The 18,901-nt window shown below is 48.4% G+C and overlaps 1 protein-coding gene, 1 non-coding gene and 1 pseudogene across 2 annotated transcripts; 2 read left to right on the forward strand and 1 right to left on the reverse strand.

Annotated features, from left to right (window-relative positions):
• Positions 1-5,683: 5,683 nt before the first annotated feature.
• On the reverse strand, positions 5,684-5,764 carry TRNAL-CAG. The gene has a single exon. It is a non-coding gene; the product is annotated as a tRNA-Leu (tRNA).
• A 2,607-nt stretch (positions 5,765-8,371) lies between these two features.
• Positions 8,372-13,441, forward strand: LOC120642299 (annotated as a pseudogene).
• A 908-nt stretch (positions 13,442-14,349) lies between these two features.
• Positions 14,350-18,599, forward strand: LOC120642300 (amino acid transporter AVT1I-like). The gene is made up of 3 exons (XM_039918759.1): positions 14,350-15,247; positions 15,338-15,954; positions 17,679-18,599. The coding sequence occupies exons 1-3, from the start codon at positions 15,046-15,048 to the stop codon at positions 18,198-18,200; spliced, it is 1,341 nt and encodes a 446-aa protein (XP_039774693.1). The 5' UTR covers positions 14,350-15,045; the 3' UTR covers positions 18,201-18,599.
• Positions 18,600-18,901: the final 302 nt, after the last annotated feature.

Here is an 18,901-nt window from a genome sequence, read left to right on the forward strand (position 1 = left end):
TTTTATCCCCTGTGAGCACACTTTGTTGTGTCTTACGAATCTTTTCTGTTAGTCCTTAATCTTTTAGTTAAACGCGACTAGATCCCTGAAGCACCGTTTAGTCCATAGAATCGCCGTTTTAGTTCCGTTTTCCGCATTTCTTGCGCTCTCGTAACCGTAGCAATGAGCCCTATCTGTTAGTATGCTCTCTTAAAGTCTTTCTTTTGTTCTAGTGTATTGTTCTTGGATGTATCTTCTTGTTTGCTTTGTATGTTTGCCCGAAGATTGTTCCGAGTAGAAGGATCATTGTTCGAAGATTGATGATCAAGAATTGCAAGTGAGCAAAAGCTGAAGAGCAGTAAGAGTAGTTTTTCATTGGTGAAAGGCAAGTGACGCTAACCATCTTTCTACCTATGCTTATTTACAAGAGTATTATGATTAATTGGAACATGGAGAACCACCCAGGAAAACTGTACAACCACAATACTATATGACTCTGGTCTTGGCTGATTAATTAGAGACTCTAGCTTGTGACAGTCTTACCGAAAGGGCAAGAGGGGATGCATCGACGGGGTATAGCTCGGTCCTCTTGGGGCAATTGGTATTGTTTAATGGTCCTTTGGCAAGGTACCACCTCATTAGGACAGTGTTGTGACCGCTTTGGCTTGAAACCTTAGCGGATTGTCATGGGTTAGGGAATCTTTGTAAAGGGCTCGTAGCGTCCCTATGCAATCACACCTCATGCAATCACACCTCGGAAGTGTGATATTGTGCCTAGCTAGCACATTGCGTGGTTGGGTTCAAAGTTCTTCGGAACTTTTACGCGAATTGTGGTGAAAGTGTACAACCTCTGCAGAGTGTAAAACTGATATATCAGCCGTGCTCACGGTCAAGAGCGGCTTGGACCCTCACATGATTAATAAACTTAAAGATGGATATAAATCACATTCTGGTTATTTCTTGTGGTCTTGCTGAGTACCAATCATAAGTGTACTCACCCTTGCTTACTGCTGCTCAGAAGGAGAAGGTGTATAAAGATTTTTGAAGATGATGCTGAGTTCTAGGCGTACGCAACCCCCAGTCGATTGCCTGTGAAGTTTGAAGCCTCAGTTTCCAGGATAAGCTGTATAACTCTGATAGTCTTTTATTTATTTTAGTTTCTCTTTTTCATGATACTGTTACTGATTATTCACTTATAATGTCTCTATATGTATGAAACTTGATCCTGGCATACATATAGTTATGCATTCGGTTTTCTTCTTAAAATCGGGTGTGACACACCCGCCTCTCCTTCGGAAGCTGGACCAGAGTCTGTACGTAGAACTGCCCTCTTAATAAATGCCATAACTATAAAAATAAATAAAAAACAAAGTCAAATTAGGAACAAAGGCTCAAACGAACCTTCGATCAACCTCGCTGTCTGTTTAGTGCGAGCCACGAGCAACAAAGTTACTTACACCGAAGAAAACGAGTAGCTTCACCACGCACGAAACAAGAACCTTCGGACAAAGCGCTTTATAGCAAAAAGCGACGAAGGAAAGCAAAGCTCGAGAGGGCATAGTGTTTACCCCACCCCCTCCTCCGCTTATATAGGCGGTGAAAAGGAACAGTTCCAGTGGTAAAACCGAGGAGACGGCAGCCCAAGCGGCGCAGTCAGAAAACGACACGTATACAACAAAAACCGACCGTTGTAGCCGACGGTTCGGGAGACGTTTTTTCCTCGGGAGCTTCCCGAAGGTTACACGCAATCTTCTTCATTAACAAGGGTTCGGACCGTCGGCTTCGGACCTCGCCCTCGAGGGGCTACTGTTGGGGATTGGACCTTCGGGTCATGCCCTCACCCTCAGAAATGCTCCATAACCTGTTTGCAGGGCCACAACGAAATGGAGCCAAGCATACCCGAAGGCATCGGACGAACTCTAAGAAGCGCAAGCTCAGAAACCATGACCTTCGGTCCGAAGGATATAACCTTCTAAAGGCCGAAGGCAACGGGTGGCTGCACAGAGGCGCCAGCCCAAACACCAAGACCTTCGGACTGAAGGGTACCACTTCCGTCGTGCCGAAGGTGGCGACCGGCCACCCGGAAGAATAAACTCGAAGATCAAGACCTTCAGGAGAAGATCCCACGACCGGGACGAGGATGACGGCTGGTCTATCGTTGATGAAACCTCCAGGGCCCAAACTCCCGGAGGTACCCGAAGGTTGTCGTGTCCTTCATCGGTTGAAGACATGTGAGCGAAACGTGAATATGTGAGAATGTCGGATCTGTACACCTCCCGAATACGTGAGAAGGTCGGATTTGTAAACCTCTCACCTTGTAATATTACCCCGGAACCGGCTAAGAGTGAGCTGTAAATGAGTTGGGAGGGGTATAAATAGCCCCCTCTCTCCACAGTGTAAAAGGTTGAATTTTCTAATCACTATTGGAGAGTTCGACACATATTTTCATTGTCACCCTTCTTACTGTTCATGCTCCCTGTCTGGGCATCTACAAAGCAGAGATCCCAACAATATCTTTCCAGTAAGACGATGCGATTGCTTTTGTTGCTCGTTTTCTGATAAATTTGGATGAGAGGAATGGAATAATTCTCCGACACAAAGAGTCCTTAGCCCTTTTGTTTTGTTCTCACTCCACTACTATATTAATACAAGAACCGTAAAACTCTTGCCGGAATGCCGGTTCGTCTAAAAAAAAGTCTACTGAGCAGAGTTCAGAAAACTGCACCTAACTGCCTTGTAAAAAGGGCTCGCACGGACGCACTTCTGAGTTCGCTCGTGCAAAAAACCCCATGGTTGGACTCCGCCATCAGGGTTGGAGCGCGCTGGGTTGCCTCTGCAGCAGAAGGGTTGGAAGCCGCCAGGATCGCAGCTCTCGCGTGTCGCGTCTGGAGCCGGGGAGCTCGTGGTCGCGGCGAAAGAAACATATGACGATGCCGTCGCCCTGGAGCAAGAGGAACTCACGTCGGCATTGGCATCGACGGGCAACCCACCCAGGATGGCATTGGCATTCCGCATTCGGCATCCAGGCGCGGCGTCGATGGCGTTCTGAGCTCCTGGCGAGGCCTCACCGGCAGCCGCAATGGCGCTCGATCGGAACGACGTCTTGGTCATCGAGGCGCGCGGCGGCGTCTGGGCGGCCGGGGTGGCAACAGGCTGCTCGGCGAGGACCAAAGCCACCGTGACGGCGTCGTTTGCAGGCCTTGCTGCGGCGCATCCCTTGGTCGCTGCAAGCCGGGGGCTAGGCGGGAAAGCGGCGGCGGCCGGCCGCCCTTCCCCTGCGAGGTGCCGCGCGGAGCAGAGAGGACGCCGCCCCCGCGGCGGCGCAGGGGTGGACGGTATTTCATTTACCGTCCACCCTTTAGGTCCCTGGTGTCCGTCCGATCAGCCACGGACGGTCCAGATTCCGGATTTGGTATAAAATAGGCATAGGACGAGCCTGTCTCCTGGCTCTGGGTGATCGCGCTGCTCGAGGTCGACGCTGCTTTGGCCTCCCGTGGCGGCGAGCGGTGACTCCGTCGAACGCCGAGAGAGGCTGGCGGGGCAGTGTCTTCCGCGAACGCGACGTCGACGGCTGGCCTGGCCGGAGCGCGCGGCGAGGCGGCGAGGCCTTGCTCGTCCCTCGATACCCGGCCCGTCGGGCTGCCGGGCTGGGAAGTGTCGGCGAACGGTCTCCACCTCCACTGCCGCGTCGGGAATGGCCACCACGTTCTCTGCTTCCCCCGCGGCCCGGCAGGTGGTCGAGCCAGCGCCGACGCCGACGCCGCCAAGTCACGGATGCAACGGCCGCAACCTCGGGGACGGTCGTGAAGCCTCATCGGGAGCTGGGAGCCGGCACCAAGAAGGCGGAGCCAAAGGACGCGGTGCGGAGGCGAGAAGCGACTGCATCGCGTCCGAGGAGCAGCTGGAACGCGGCGCCGCTCCGGCGAGCCGAGGCACGGAGCCGAGGAGGCGCTCATGGAGTCCCCGCCCAGGTCGGGGGTGGACGGTATTTCGTTTACCGTCCACCCCTTTGGTCCTTCACAGTCGTCGGATCCAACACGAACGGCCGGGATTTCAAGTGAAAACACCCTGACTTGGTCGTCTTCCTGCCCCGACGCATGGATCGCGCGGCGGCGCTGCTGGACGGCGCCTGCGGTCTCGCCGCAGGCTTGTGGGGCTTCGGCGGCGGCCAGCGGTTCCAAACCTCCCGGCTGGCGTTTGGATCGGCCGTCTCGTTCTCGTCCCGTTGCAGTTGCAGCGCCGGGTGCTCGGCACTGCTGTGTTGCTTCCGAGCAAGCATCGCCATTGGCCGCCGCGGCCCCGTGGAACGGCGGTGCTCCGTTGCTTTTCCGAGCAGGCATGGCCAGCGCAGATGGGTTTGTTCCTCTTGAACAGCAGACGAGCGTGCAGCTCTGAAGAAGCACAGGCACAGCACTTCCTGCGTGCTTCACAGAGACAGTGCCCCAGTGTAAAGCGTTCAGAGCTTCGTCATGATCTGCAGGATAGCCACGGTTGGCAGATGCGGATGCAGCTACCTGATGCCGAGGGCAACATGTCCCCACCAAGGCAGCAATCAGCAGACCATCCGGTCCCCAAACGACAATCACAACGCATGGACGCCTCTAGCAATCCTCCACGGCTGCGACGTCGAGGGCGTCCACCCAGTACGCACGGCGACGACGGCGGCAGCCAGCCTTGACGACATCACTCACTTGCCTCGATGCCGCGACAGCGGTGCCGGAGGGCGCGCGCAGGCAGTCTCGCCGCCGGCTTCTGGGGCATCGAGGGCGGCGGGCGATTCCAACATGGCCCTCGCTCTGTCGGTGCTGAGTGCTGACGACCTCTCCGTCGGAATTTGGAGCGACCGTCTCGCTGTCGCCCGTCGAAGTCGCGGAGGAAGTCGAGCGGCGGCGGTGCTTGGGGCCGAACGCACGCAGCTAATGACGTTGTCGTCCAGAGCTCGACCTGCCGGGGCGCAGGTCAAGGTCTCAAGGAATGGGGCATCTGAGGCTGCACGATGCATCAGTGTAACGAGCAGTGGAAGTCAACTAGTCAAGGAAGGACCCCCCCCCCCCCCCCCCCGTTCCTCTTGATGAAGATCAAACGAGCGTGCAGCCGGCCATGGCGGCAGCCGGCAAAAAGCAAGTCTTTGTGTGCGGGAGACGCCCGCAGCTTCCCTTCCTAGTCTCTCTCTCTCTCTCTCTCTCTCTCTCTCTCTCTCTCTCTCTCTCTCTCTCTCTCTCTCTCGCGCGCGCGCGCCTGCTGCTGGCTGCTTAATTAGTTTCTCTCTCCTCAGAGCTAGCAGCTGATGCTATGTAATTATGTATGAGTGCTGACTTGGGAGCTGGCCGGCTGGGTATAATTAGCTTGTTGATGATGAATTAGTCTAATACTAATAAGACGCATGCAGATCCGAGGTATAATTATGTATGAGTTGCTAAGCGACGACGGGCAACTTCAAATGGCGGTGACAAACCAGCTGCCAGATAACAAGCCTCGTGCTCTCCTAAGCAAATGATTCATACTCTATTGCCGAGCTAAACTATCAGCAGTTCAGCACACCATGACATTGCCCAACAATTTCAAGGATATTGCCACTCATGGCAGCGGCCCTGGAGGAGAGGCCACTCCAGTAAAAAAAACAAAAGAAAAAATTACTGTCAAGAATGGGATTCCTGGAGGAGAGGCCACTCCAGTTAAAAAAAAAGTAAAAGAAAAAATTTACTGTCAAGAATGGAATTCGAACCCATGCCCTTTCGGACCAGTACCTGAAACTGGCGCCTTAGACCAACTCGGCCATCTTGACCAATGTGCTTTGCGATAACAAAGACTATTATTTGAAAGTAACATAAAACCAGGCGCACATTCCCTAACCAAAAGCAACCGGCCCAAACGCTAAACCCACCGGCGCACCAAAATGGCGGCTCTCCTAAACCCTATGTCCCGGCGACTTCCACTGCTGCCTGCCAGCGGCAGCGGAGCCCCTTGTGTCTCACCGGAACTTCCAAGGTTTTCCCCGCTTGCCCATTCCTTTTTCATGTACCTGGAAGCTAATGCGCAGGACTTTCGATCGGGTGCTTTCAAGGTTCAAAAAAACGCTAAACGCTGAGCGAACGCTAGCCGATGGTTTAGAGTTTTAGTAGTTTAAACGAGATTAAACACGATTAAATGTTTTTTTTATTTTTTAATTATTTTTGTGATACTGAGAGCAAAATCAGTAGTAATACTAATAACACAACTTGAAGTAATAATAGTGACCATACCTCTTGCTGCACACTTGTTTTTTATATCCCTTCCTTTCCTCCTGGGTTTCTTGCATTCAACAACAGCTAACAATCAAAAAAAGACAAGTTAATAATCTGTAAACAGAAAAATCAAATAACTACATATACAGCCAAGCTTCCAAACAACTGGGCAGCAGCACAACTGCACAAGGCAAAATATGACAAGAAAATATATGCACAACAGTCACAGTTCACATGCCTTAATGGCCCACAAATAGCACATAGCAGTACAACACACAATAATGGTCTTATCTTATGGTCCATACACAAATTAAACATAAGTAGACAAGTAGATAATGATATTTAGATAACTTGGCAGCATGCTGCCATCATGAAATCTGCTCAGTCCGCAAATGTAGTGCAATTCAGAATTGCTTCTTCATCATGATCATCCTCATAGGCAATGTCATCATCTTGATAATCAAGATCTTCGGATTCAGATTCCCACTCTTCTTCATACACCTCTCTAGCCACTCTTGCACTCCTTCGAGGTTGAAGCTGTTCATTAGTTCCCATTGCATCTCCAATGACACTCCATGGTATCCTTGTCTCTGGCATTTCTCCCTCATCTTCCTCATCCCTAAAGACAGACAATGCATGAGCATCCCCTCCCTCAAAGAAAAATCCTTGAGCTTCGGAAGCATCACTACTTAGGAGCACTTCATAGTTACTCTTTCTTTTAATTTTCTCCTTCTTGGACACCAATTTATTATTGAATTGGATGAAGACTAGAGAGTTGAGACGCTCTGTTGTCAGCCTATTCCTTCTCTTTGTATGATGTTGTACAAGTACATTATAAATTAGAATTCCAACATCAACACATGTATATTACATTGGGAATAGAGTGCAAACTGACCTGTTCAAATGTACTCCAATTCCTTTCACATTCAGATGCACTAGAGGTCAGTGAGAGGATTCTAATGGCCATATATTACAAAATTGGTGCTCCACCTCCATAAAGCCTCCACCAAGATGCTACAAAATGAAGTGAAATGTCTCAAACATGTGCAAAATTGATTGCAGAAAATTCTGGACATAATTAATTGCAGAGACAAATCTGGACAGAATTGATGCATTAGCTTACCAGGATTGAAATCGAAGCGTTCGCATGTCTTTGCCATCTTCTTTGAGAAGTTTCCTTGTCTCTTTTGGAATATTTCCAAGTCCACATACACATACATGCAGATTCATTATTCAATATTCACTTATCCTGTCATCTAGAGCAGGGGAGAGGAGCAGGGGAGAGAAGCAGGGGGCGGAGAAGCGAGCGGGAGGAAGGAGCAGTGAGCAGGGGAGGGCACTGACCTTGGGGGCTTGGGGCGGCTGCAGGGAGGAGCAGCGACGGGAGGCGGACGGGTCCCTGCAGGGAGGCCGACGGGAAGCCGACGGGTCCCCTACAGGAGGCGGACGCGCGACGGGTCCCCTGCAGGGAGGCGGAGCTGCAGAGTCGGCGGTGGACAGGGCCCTGCAGGCCGTAGGGAGGAGCAGCGGGAGGTGGGAGGTGCGACGCGAGTCGCGGAACCCTAGAGGCAGATGCGCGACTGATTGCGTCGCTCAGACTATCTTGGGCCCGCCTTCTAATTCCTGCGCCGGCAACTCCTTTCCTGCGTCATTCTTTCCTTCCTCCCGCTCACGCACCACCCGCTGTCCCGCGCCACCGTGCAGAGCGTTTTTTGACTGATTCCACGTGGTTTAAACGCTGCCGCGAGTTTAAACGAGCGTCTAAACGCGCCCAACGTTTTTTTCAATGTTTACTCCATAAACGCAACGCTACCCCACCGTTCAGCATTTAATCTTGATTAAACGACGTTTAATTACGTTTTTTTTGAACCTTGGGTGCTTTACAAATCCCCTCTTTTCATTCTTTTTTTCTTTTTTCTTTTTGCGATTAGAAACCAAGAATTGGTGGTCGCCGCTAAATCCTCGTCTTTTAATGTTTTCTTGTGCGGGAAGGTTCTAAATATTAGATTTTGTGGGATCCCATCGATTTCATCGTGTCTGGGACTCTCGCTTCAGAAATGATTTCCTAATTTAGACCCGAGATTGCCCCCCCCCCCCCCCCCCCCCCCCCCCCCGAATGTGAAGGAAAACGCTGACTGTGCCCCTGCTGAAACCTTGGACAGAGAGATGCAGTTCCAGTCTGGTTGATGTGAGTGGCGGGTTCAGTGAGATGCTTGATGCTACGCAAAGGTACTACGTGGCTGGAGGCAAGGGCGGTGTTGGGAGAACTAGCATGGCAGCGGCACTTGCTGTGAAGTTTGCCAACCAAGGAGAACCAACACTCATCGTCTCTACAAACCCAACACGATCACTGGGTGATTCATTTGAACAAGTATATGAAGGCCTATGTTGTGGACATGCTTCTTCAATTGAGTTTTTATTATCTTTGTTAAGTGTATTGCTTATGCTGTTTATAGGACGTGAGCGACAGCAAAGCTGTACGTATTGATGGATTTGACTCCCTTTTTGCAACTGAGGTAGGAAAAATTATGCTAAAATGTCTACTTTATTCTTTATTCTCTGAGCTACTGTGAATAAGCAGGTGCTGTCCAGTTGGAAAATAAACACCTTGGATTAGCTCACTGGCCATTTGCTGGAATTTTAGTCATATTACTGATATTTTAGCAACAAATCCAATGAATCTAACTGCAGTGGTTGATGCTGTTTTTGGAATCGTAGCGTGTGCAAGTTGTGTATTTCAAGAATAGGTTAGATCTATATGACTGCACTTTCAAGTACATTTTTTATAAATATTAACATTTCCATGATCTTGACAAATTACTTCTCAATGACCTCTGAAATCATATCAAACAACCATGTGTTTTGTGACTTGTTGCTGTAAAACAAATGCTTAGTTTTGTTTCTTTGCTCAAAGTTGATCCAGATCATTTCACTCTCGGCTGGACTGCTCCCAAGGGGTGATGATGCATTTGCATTTTCTGGGATCACATATCTCTTTCTTGTGATGCTAGTTTCGCTTTAACTATCTGTTATATTATTTGGAACATGTTCTTTTACAGATTGGCCATGTGAAGTTAGAGGGGGCAGGTCCAGGTGTTGGATCTTTTATCAACAATTTGATGGGAAGTATGGGGCTTGGAACACTTGCTGATCTGGTATGAACCACCTAGAAAAATCGCACTTTCCTTCTCCATTTTTTTTTGTTTTAATGGCCCTCCAATATATTGTTAATCACAACACTAGATGAATGTAGTAACTGTAAAGTTTCAAGCTATAGTTCTTTTCTGGCTAAGTGTACATTAATTGAGCACTGATCTTCTCTTTATTGGGGTCGTGCCCTGAGGTAAGGAGACGCTTGAGCTTTTTTAGGGGAGTTTCATATGCTTGTTTCTGTTCTTTAGCATGTATCATCGTATCTGGTCTTCAGCATTGTAGTTTAGTGGTCAATTGCCACAAAGAAAACCTTAGAAAAGAAGTTTATTTCTTTTAGTTTCTTGCTAGATCACATTACTTATGCATACATTTGTCTTTCCTTTCATGGTTGCAAAGTCTTTGCTCAATGAGATGCTGAAACGGCTGAATAGATTCCCCCCAGGATTGGAAGAAACATTTGCACTATCAGAGGTATCAATCAAAATTTACATGATTTATTATTTGCTCACGCACTTTCCAAAATTACCCATCACTTTATGTGTATCCTTTGCAGCTGATAAAGTCAATTGAATTGCAAGGGACCGATAAATTTAGGCGTATAGTGCTGGATGCTCCGTCCACTGTTCGTCCCCGCTCACCTCAATATTTGCAATCAAACTATACTATTCATCTTCTTTTTTTTCCATCCACCGACAATTATTTGACTAAACATTTATTGCACAGGGACATACACTTAAGCTTTTGTCAGCTAATAATTGGATTGAAAAATTCCTCGGTATAGCCATTAAGGTGAGCTTTAGTGTAACTAGTAATCTTATCTGTTATAACTCAATGCTACCTTCATAAAACTCATTTGCATGAGTATATGTTTGAACTTGTTACCTTTGGACTCAGGATATTTGTTTTCTTTTTGAGATTTAACTATATATGTCTGATTGTCTGTAACTTGTAACACCAATCTATTTTTCTGGGTTCCCCTATTTTGAATCGTTTGGTGTTGGATTACGGAGTAGATGTGTTGGTTCTGTTTCACCAATACCTATGTAGACATGCTGATGTGAAATAGTTGGCAATAAATTATATGCAGCAAAGTCAAATGTCACATATAATGGACTTGCCTCAATGTGGCATAACTGTAGGCTGTAGTATTCTTTTGTTGCAAATGCATGTTGGTGGTATCAAATTGTTTAAGAAGTGAAGTGGTGCAGATACTAAGCGTTAAAGGCCACAAGTACTACAAGCTGAAGAATTGGAAAATTTTCTGGCAACATTCTTCTCTTTGAGTTTTTCTGAGACCTTGGAAAGAGTCTTTTGGTTATGCAAATGTGTAATGCATGTTACTTCACATTGTAATTTCAGGGTGTAAATGCCGCTTCATCCATGCCAATCTTCAAACCATCTCTTGAGAAATGGCAAGAAATTGTAAGTGTGCAATAGTTCCCAGTTGATTTATATTAATGTGGGTTGAAAGCAAATTACAAGCTGATCATCTTCCTTGTTTCAAGTCTCCGGGGCTAGAGAAACTAAGGCAGCAGATTGCCAGAGTGCATGAGCTTTTGGTAATTTGGTTGATCCACGATCAACGGAATTCATCATTGTCACAATTCCAACGGTAAAAGCTACCACCCATTTTTTTACAGTGCTACCACCATTTTTGCTATTTCGGCAACAGCTATTTTTTTTAACTATAGTTATAGCCTGTTGACATCCAGAGTCATGTTTACTCTTGTATGTGCGGACTCCCATGAGAATTGAGAAATATAAATTATGTTGTTGTGTGCATTCACAGTCTGATTCAAAGTAAAGAACAATTCTTTGTTGACATGAGTTTATGAAATAACTATGGGGCTAACGAGGAGTCAGCTTAATCTTACTTGTGGGTGTTTGTTTTCTCAGATGATGGCAGTTAGCGAGTCATCAAGATTCCACTCATCCTTAAAGAAGTATGGTGCACACACAAGAAGGCTCGTCGTAAATCAAGTGCTACCACCGTCTGCATCCGACTGCAGATTTTGTGCTGCAAAACGGAGGGTAAGCAAACTTCTACCATTCCTGCAAAACTGCAGCAGATTTCGCATGTCTTCTAGCACTTGGTATGGACAGGATGAATCCATGTTTTAAAGTTTACTGCTTTTGAATGGATATAGTGCGGCATATAGGCTTGTTCTCGAATTGCGCGTCGCTTGTACTACAGCTTTTGAATGGATATAGTGCGTTGCTTTTAAATTTCATATAGGAACTTAAAATTTGGCCAAAATAGAAGTTGTAGAGGAAGATAAGATCTACAACTTTTATTTTGGGCGAAAGTTGAGTTGAGACTTGGATTAACGAGAAAAACGAGATCGAAAACGGCTAAACGGATGTTTACTATACGAACTTGATTAGCACTAACGACGAACTTAAGTCTATGGTTAGCGGTTAAACACGTGGTTAGCATCGCGATTAACACTGGGGTGTTACATCGCCACATCCACTTGCTAAGCTGGGAGCGTCTAACTCGCCCAAAATGTCAAGGGGGTATGGGCTTCCGTGATCTTAAGTCCTTCAACTTGGCAATGCTTGGCAAGCAAGGGTGGCGTCTTATGACAAGACCGGAGTCACTTTGTGCTAGAGTACTAAAGGGGAGATATTACCATGATTCAGAGTTCCTAGATTGCACAAGGAAGAGGCGAGCAAGCCTGACTTGGCGTGCAATTCTGGCAGGAAGAGATGTTCTCAAGAAGGGACTGATTAGGCGCATTGGAGATGGGTCGAATACCCGTATATGGGAGGACCGATGGATTCCGCAGCACTTTGGTGGGAAACCTATTGTTCCACAAGAGGGGCATGTTCTTACCCGAGTTGACCAGCTTATTTCTGAGAGTGGCCAGTGGAGTGTGAGGATGCGGTGCAGATGTCTTTCAGTGGCATTGATGCAGATGCGATATTACGGACTCCGATTAGGGGACGAGGAGAGGATGTATGGGCCTGGGAACCGGAAAAGCATGGTTTCTACTCGGTCAAATCAGCATATAAGCTCCTGGACATCGCAAGACAGCAGCTTCAAGATGAGGCACCTGTGGGAACTTCAGGTGATGATACATGGCGACGCATCTGGAAGCTTGATGTGCCACCCAAAGTTAAAGTTTTCTGGTGGAGAGTGATCCACGAGTTTTTGCCGGCTAAACAGGTGTTACACCGGAGACATATTGAACCTGTGGCAACATGTGACACGTGTGGAAGCCAGGATGAATCAATTCGGCATGTGTTGATGGGCTGCACAATCGCAAGAATGTTCTGGGAGCAAACGAAAGAACTAACCGGGGTGAAACTACCTAGTTTACACCCGGAGACATGGGCACAGGACTTGTTGGTGCTCGGGACAGCGAAGGAAAGAGCTATTATTATCTGTGGTATGTGGTCTCTCTGGATGCAGCGCAATAAGAGAAGACATGGAGAAGCTGGCCTGCCTATCAGACAGGCGGTGATCTGGGTCAGAGACACAGCCTTTGATCTATGGCAAATACTGCATCCTCCAAAGCAGGACAGGGCGAACCTGGAGATACCCAAATGGGTTAAGCCTCATCCGGGATGGGTTAAATGCAATGTGGATACTGTGTTCCTTGCGGTGAATGGCAGTGGTGCAACGGGGGTGTCCTGCGTGATGATGAAGGCAGGTTCCTGGAGGCACAAGCAACATCGTACAGCCACTGCGTGGATGCTCTGATGGTAGAAGCGCTCGCTTGCAGAGATGGCATGGTTATGGCGGAGAGACATGGTGTGACTCGCCTTTGCCTGGAGACTGATTGTCTGGAGCTCGTTGCCCTATGGGAGAATAGGGCAAACAACCGTCCAGTGATAGCTCCAATTCTCATGGAGATTCACGAGCGTAGTTTACGTTTTCTAGACTTTGCTCTTTCATATGCTAATAGATTATGTAATAGAGTAGCTCATATGTTGGCCAAACAAGCTAATGGACAGGAGGAGACGGTGGTGTGGCATGAGTCTCCATCGTGTATCCATAGCTTGCTAGAGGCAGATTGTAATCATGCTCCATGATTAATGAATGAAGCTACCACAAAAAAAAAAGTACGTTGGATGCCCTACTGACGAGTGTCCTTGAAATCTCAGTTAGTGAAGCTATGTTAATAATAATCTGAGACCAAAGCCCACGTCATTTAGGTCTCATTTGGTTTTTTTAAGTTGTCACATCGAATATTCGGATGTCAATTCAAATGTTCATAGGTCAATTTAATGCATAATTAGTGGATGGTTACTGTAGCAATTAGTGGTCAAATTATGGACTAATTAGGCTTAATAGATTCGTCTCGTGATTAGGTCACGACTTATGAAATTAGTTTTGTAATAAGTCAATGTTTAGTATTCTCAATTGGTGTGTAAATATACGATGTGACAGGACTTATGACTTAAACCGAAAAAACCAAACATGACCTTAGTGTATTAACAACCTCACTTATTCTAACGAATCTTCCTGACAACATGCACTCGGCTTCTTCCATTTTTCGGTTGATGCATGCACAGCTTTTTCAGTTCATTTGCCCTGTCGGTGGTCGATTGAAAGTCGACTGATTTTTAGCTTCTCGTCACTCACATCTTGTCATCTTGGCAGTTCCACATGGCAATCCTTTATTGGATAGAAAAATCGATTGATGCTAAAAAAATTTTTTACTCGACTGTTGTGTTACGTAGTCACTCCCCCAAAAAAAAAAGTCCTCGGCGGCTCGGCGCTCAGTCAGGGGTGGGGCGATCGCGACGAACCGGTATGATTCGTGGGGCGGCCAATCCGGCCCGGGGATCTGGACGGGCGGGCGTCGCCACGGGTTCGCCTGGCCTGGTCTGGCCGTCGCCGCGGCGCGCACATGGCCGAACGGCAAGCACGGATTGGCGACGTCGTCCGCTGCTCCCTTGCTGGTCCTCCTCGCTCTCCTTATCGTCAAAGGCTGAAGCTTTATCCTTCCAGATCACCTCGGCGTCAGGGCGTAGCAAATGCCAAATGGTGAGAAGATTGCCGAACCGTCGTACTCGTACCTGCACACCAGGGGCGATGTCCACCGGAGAAGATCGTAGCTCTCGCTCTGCCGCTCGTCACGTACCGCTTCCGTCGTTGTTCTCATTGGCTCCTAACCTCGGCGAGGCGGCGCCGGACTCCGACGGGCCGCCAGCAGGGGACGAAATGGACGGCGCCCGGCCCGGACATGAATGGCTCCCGTGAAAAACTCAAGAGTTCCTGTTTCCTCCGTCCGATGGAACAGCTTCTTCTTTTCTTATAGGTTCACTGTTCGTAGACCGCCGCTCCAAATCCTGTGGAGGCTGCTTTGAGCTCACGTGGCCCGGTCCGACAACGTGGATCTCGAGCGCCGGCGGCGGCAGCGAGCGCGCCAGCGGCCCGCTCGGGTCGCAGTCCCGGTCGCCAACTCGGCGTGCTCCTCCGCCGCGCGCTGAAAACCATTGGTCTCTGACGTCCGGCCCCGTCTCGTCCTGCCTGCCTGCCTGCCTGTCCACGGGCGTCGCGTCGGGCGGGGAAGAAAACAACGCGGGGGCTTCGCTTATCTACGGCGCCGCGCGGCGCGGCACGGCACGGCTCGTGCTCGCTTCCCTGTTCTCTTCCGCTCCGTCCCATCGCGTGCGTGCCAGCTGCTCTGCTCAGCCGCGGCCGCGGCCGCAGCTGCCCGGGAACACAAGGAAGAAGATGGCCATTACCGGGGCGGACGGCGACGGCTCGGCGGCCTCGCTGCCGGGCCTGGAGCACCCCCTCCTGCACGCCTACGAGGCGCGCAAGGACCCCGCGCCGGCGGCGGACCCCGACCACGAGGCGCAATGTTCCGGCCCGGAGGCCGCCGCCGGCGCCAGCTTCGTGCGCACCTGCTTCAACGGCCTCAACGCCCTCTCCGGTGAGCGGGCGTGCTCGCTGCAATCCGGCGGCGTTCGTGCCAGTTCGCTTGCTCTATTGCTAAGCTTCTGCTGTTTTTTTTCCCCTTCAGGCGTCGGGCTCCTGTCCATCCCCTACGCGCTGTCGGAGGGCGGGTGGCTGAGCCTGGCGCTCCTGCTCGTCGTCGCGGCGGCCTGCTGCTACACGGGCCTGCTCCTGCGGCGGTGCATGGCCGCCGCCTCGTCCCCGGCCGCGCGGGGGTACCCGGCGATCGGCGAGCTCGCGTTCGGCCGCGCCGGCCGCCTCGCCGCGTCCGCGTTCCTCTACGCCGAGCTCTACCTCGTCGCCGTCGGCTTCCTCATCCTGGAGGGGGACAACCTGGACAAGCTGTTCCCGGGCGCCAGCCTCGGCCTCGGCCTCGTCGCGGTCTCCGGGAAGCAGCTCTTCGTCGTGCTCGTCGCCCTCGTCATACTGCCCACCACGTGGCTCCGGAGCCTCGGCGTGCTCGCGTACGTGTCGGCCAGCGGCGTCCTCGCGTCGGCCGTCGTCGTCGTCTGCGTGCTGTGGACCGCGGTGGCGGACGGCGGCGTCGGGTTCCGGGCGCAGGGGAGGATGCTCAACGTCGGTGGCCTGCCGACGGCTCTGGGCCTGTACACCTTCTGCTACTGCGGCCATGCCATCTTCCCGACGCTCTGCAACTCCATGAAGGAAAACAAGAAGTTCTCCCGGGTGAGTAGCAACCGTGATTCTGATGTCTTCTTCAGTAACACATACATAAATGATACCTGAAAACAAAATACTGATTTTTTTTTTAGTTCATGTTACCTCTGCATTTTTTGCGTAGAAGGATTTTTAGTATTGATGAAATTGGAAATGTGAATATGGGATACTACCACTAAAAAATATGGCAGTTTCTAACAAGAGTTTCAGGTATGTGTTCAGTTCTTTTGGTGTATATACGGACACACATTTGAAGTATTAAATGTAGACTACTAACAAAATAAATTACAGATTCCGCCGGTAAACTGCAGGACGAATTCATTAAGTCTAATTAATCTATTATTAGCAAATATTTACTGTAGCATTACATTGTAAAATCATGGTGCAATTAGACTCAAAAGATTCGTCTCGCAATTTACACGCGAACTGTGCAATTGATTTTTTTTCTTTTATCCACATTTAATGCTACATTCAATGTGACTTTTTTGCAAAAAAAATTTGGAACCTAAGCAAGACCATAGTGCAGCGTTTGAGCATTATTTAAACAAACTATTCGATGCTCGGTCAATCTGATTCATGCTAGCTCTGATTGCGAAACAACTTTCACTGGCTTGGCTTGTTCATTTTTTTAATAGCTTTCACTAGTACTAGTTACATCTGTCCTGCACATCGCATTATTATTAGGTATATAGTAATCCGCGTAGCACCTCGGAAACAGACCATTTGCATTTTTTCGTAGGTAGGAGACTGACGTGTCTTCTGTTTTTGTCTTTCACAATAGTGTAATTCTTAACACTAGAAGTTAGTAGAACATGTCTGACAACGACTGAGCAGTGTTATAATATACAGGAAACATATAAAAGAATCAAAAAGTACTGAAGCAGTGTTTTTTCTCGGCCGCGAGTTAATAATATTTTTTTCTCACAACAAATCAACACCAGCCACAGCCAGCCGAACAAAGGCTGTGTTTAGTTCGCGAAAAGATTTGGATTTTGGTATTGCAGCATATTTTGTTGTTATTTGACAATTAATGTCCAATTATAAACTAATTAGTCTTAAAAGATTCATCTATATGAAATAGTTATAGTATAATTAGTTATTTTTCAACTATATTTAATGTTTCATATATGTGTCTAAAAATTTGATGTAAAAATTTGATGTAATGTAGAAATTTCTTTTGAACTAAAACATGGGAAGAGTTTTTTTATAAACAAAAAACATGGCCAGAGTTATTGTTTGGTGGTACCTCTGACATTTGATGCCTCGGAGTCAGCTGCACTGACGCACTGTCGCCTTATCGTTTGGTAGCAAAAAAAATTGTCGATTGTTTTGTCTTGTATTCCCCCTCCGTTCTAAATTATAAATTATAAATTATTTTAAAAATCTTAGAGAGTCAAAATTTTTTAAGTTTGACTAAATTTATATAACAAGATAATAACATTTATGATACTAATTAAATATTATTAGATTCTTTGTTAGCTATATTTTTATAGTGCACCTATTTGATGTAATAAATCTTTATATATTTTTTTATAATTTTAGGCAAACTTTGAAATGGTTTGACTCTCCAAAATTTTTGAAATGACTTGTAATTTGGAACGGAGGGAGTATATACTAGTATGGTTCAACACTGAACAGCGGAAGGGGGAAATATCTGAGGCTGAATTGAACAGTAGTACCATTTTACTGCCCCTGACGAACTGAAATTACTATTCTGCATTCCGCATGCGTAGGTGCTTGTCATCTGCTTCGCCGCCTGCACCCTCAACTACGGATCCATGGCGATCCTCGGGTACATCATGTACGGCGACGACGTCAAGTCCCAGGTGACGCTGAACCTGCCGGAGGGGAGGATCAGCTCGAAGCTGGCCATCTACACGACGCTGATCAACCCGTTCTCCAAGTACGCCCTGATGGTGACGCCGCTCGCGGCGGCGGTGGAGGAGAAGCTGCTCACCGCCGGCACCAAGAGCAAGAGGTCCTCCAGCATACTGATCAGGACCCTCCTCGTCGTCAGCACGGTGGTCGTCGCGCTCGCCGTGCCCTTCTTCGGCCACCTCATGGCGCTCGTGGGCTCGCTCCTCAGCGTCATGGCCTCGATGCTGCTCCCCTGCGTCTTCTACCTCAAGATCTTCGGCGTGGCGCGGTGCGGCAGGGCGGAGGTCGCGCTGATCGCCGCGATCCTCGTCCTTGGCTCCCTGGTCGCCGCCACGGGGACGTACTCTTCTCTGAAGAAGATTGTTCACGAGTTCTGAAGAAGGCATGGCCGTTTCAGCAGATGTGTCTCGGACAATTGCAAGATGTTGTCGGTGAGGCAGGGGAACAGGGATGATCTGCTGACGAGACACGAGAGGAGCAGGGTGTCTGCTTAGATATGGGGATATGTTTGCTATCCCATCTCGATGCATGTACTTCTTTTGCAAGAGAAGCATGTAGTCATTTGCCATTGTAGGAGGCTAGGAGCCTTATTAGGTGGACACTCTTAATGAAATCTGCTCCGAGAAGCAAGTAAAATGAGGAGCTTGTTCCATTGTACTAGTTGTGGGAAGAGCACTGTCGCTTTCTACTTTCAGAAGTTCAGGCAAACATACTCATGGGACCAATTTCATCTTAAAGAACTAGTGGAGAAACTGAATTAGAATCTTTCTCTGAGACGAATTTTCGCCTTTCAGGTGGTTTAATTTTGCAACTGTATATGAAACAGAGACGAACTGTGGCGTACCAAAGTGTCACTCAGTACTAAAGAAGAAACAAGGGCAGCAGGCGCAAGCGCACCACATAATCAGGCAGACTGCCTTCATCATCTGATAAGCTAAACAAGTTTCAAGAAATAGACCATCTGTTGTTCATCTTGCAAAGGACTAAACCATCCGCGTCACATGGCTAAACCAAGCGCTACAGGGAAAAGTTATTACAATAGTTGTTCCAAGAAAAAAGAGGAGCACAGGCAGCAGCA

Source organism: Panicum virgatum, chromosome 7K (assembly GCF_016808335.1).
Source record: "Panicum virgatum strain AP13 chromosome 7K, P.virgatum_v5, whole genome shotgun sequence".
Classification (NCBI taxonomy): Eukaryota; Viridiplantae; Streptophyta; class Magnoliopsida; order Poales; family Poaceae; genus Panicum; species Panicum virgatum.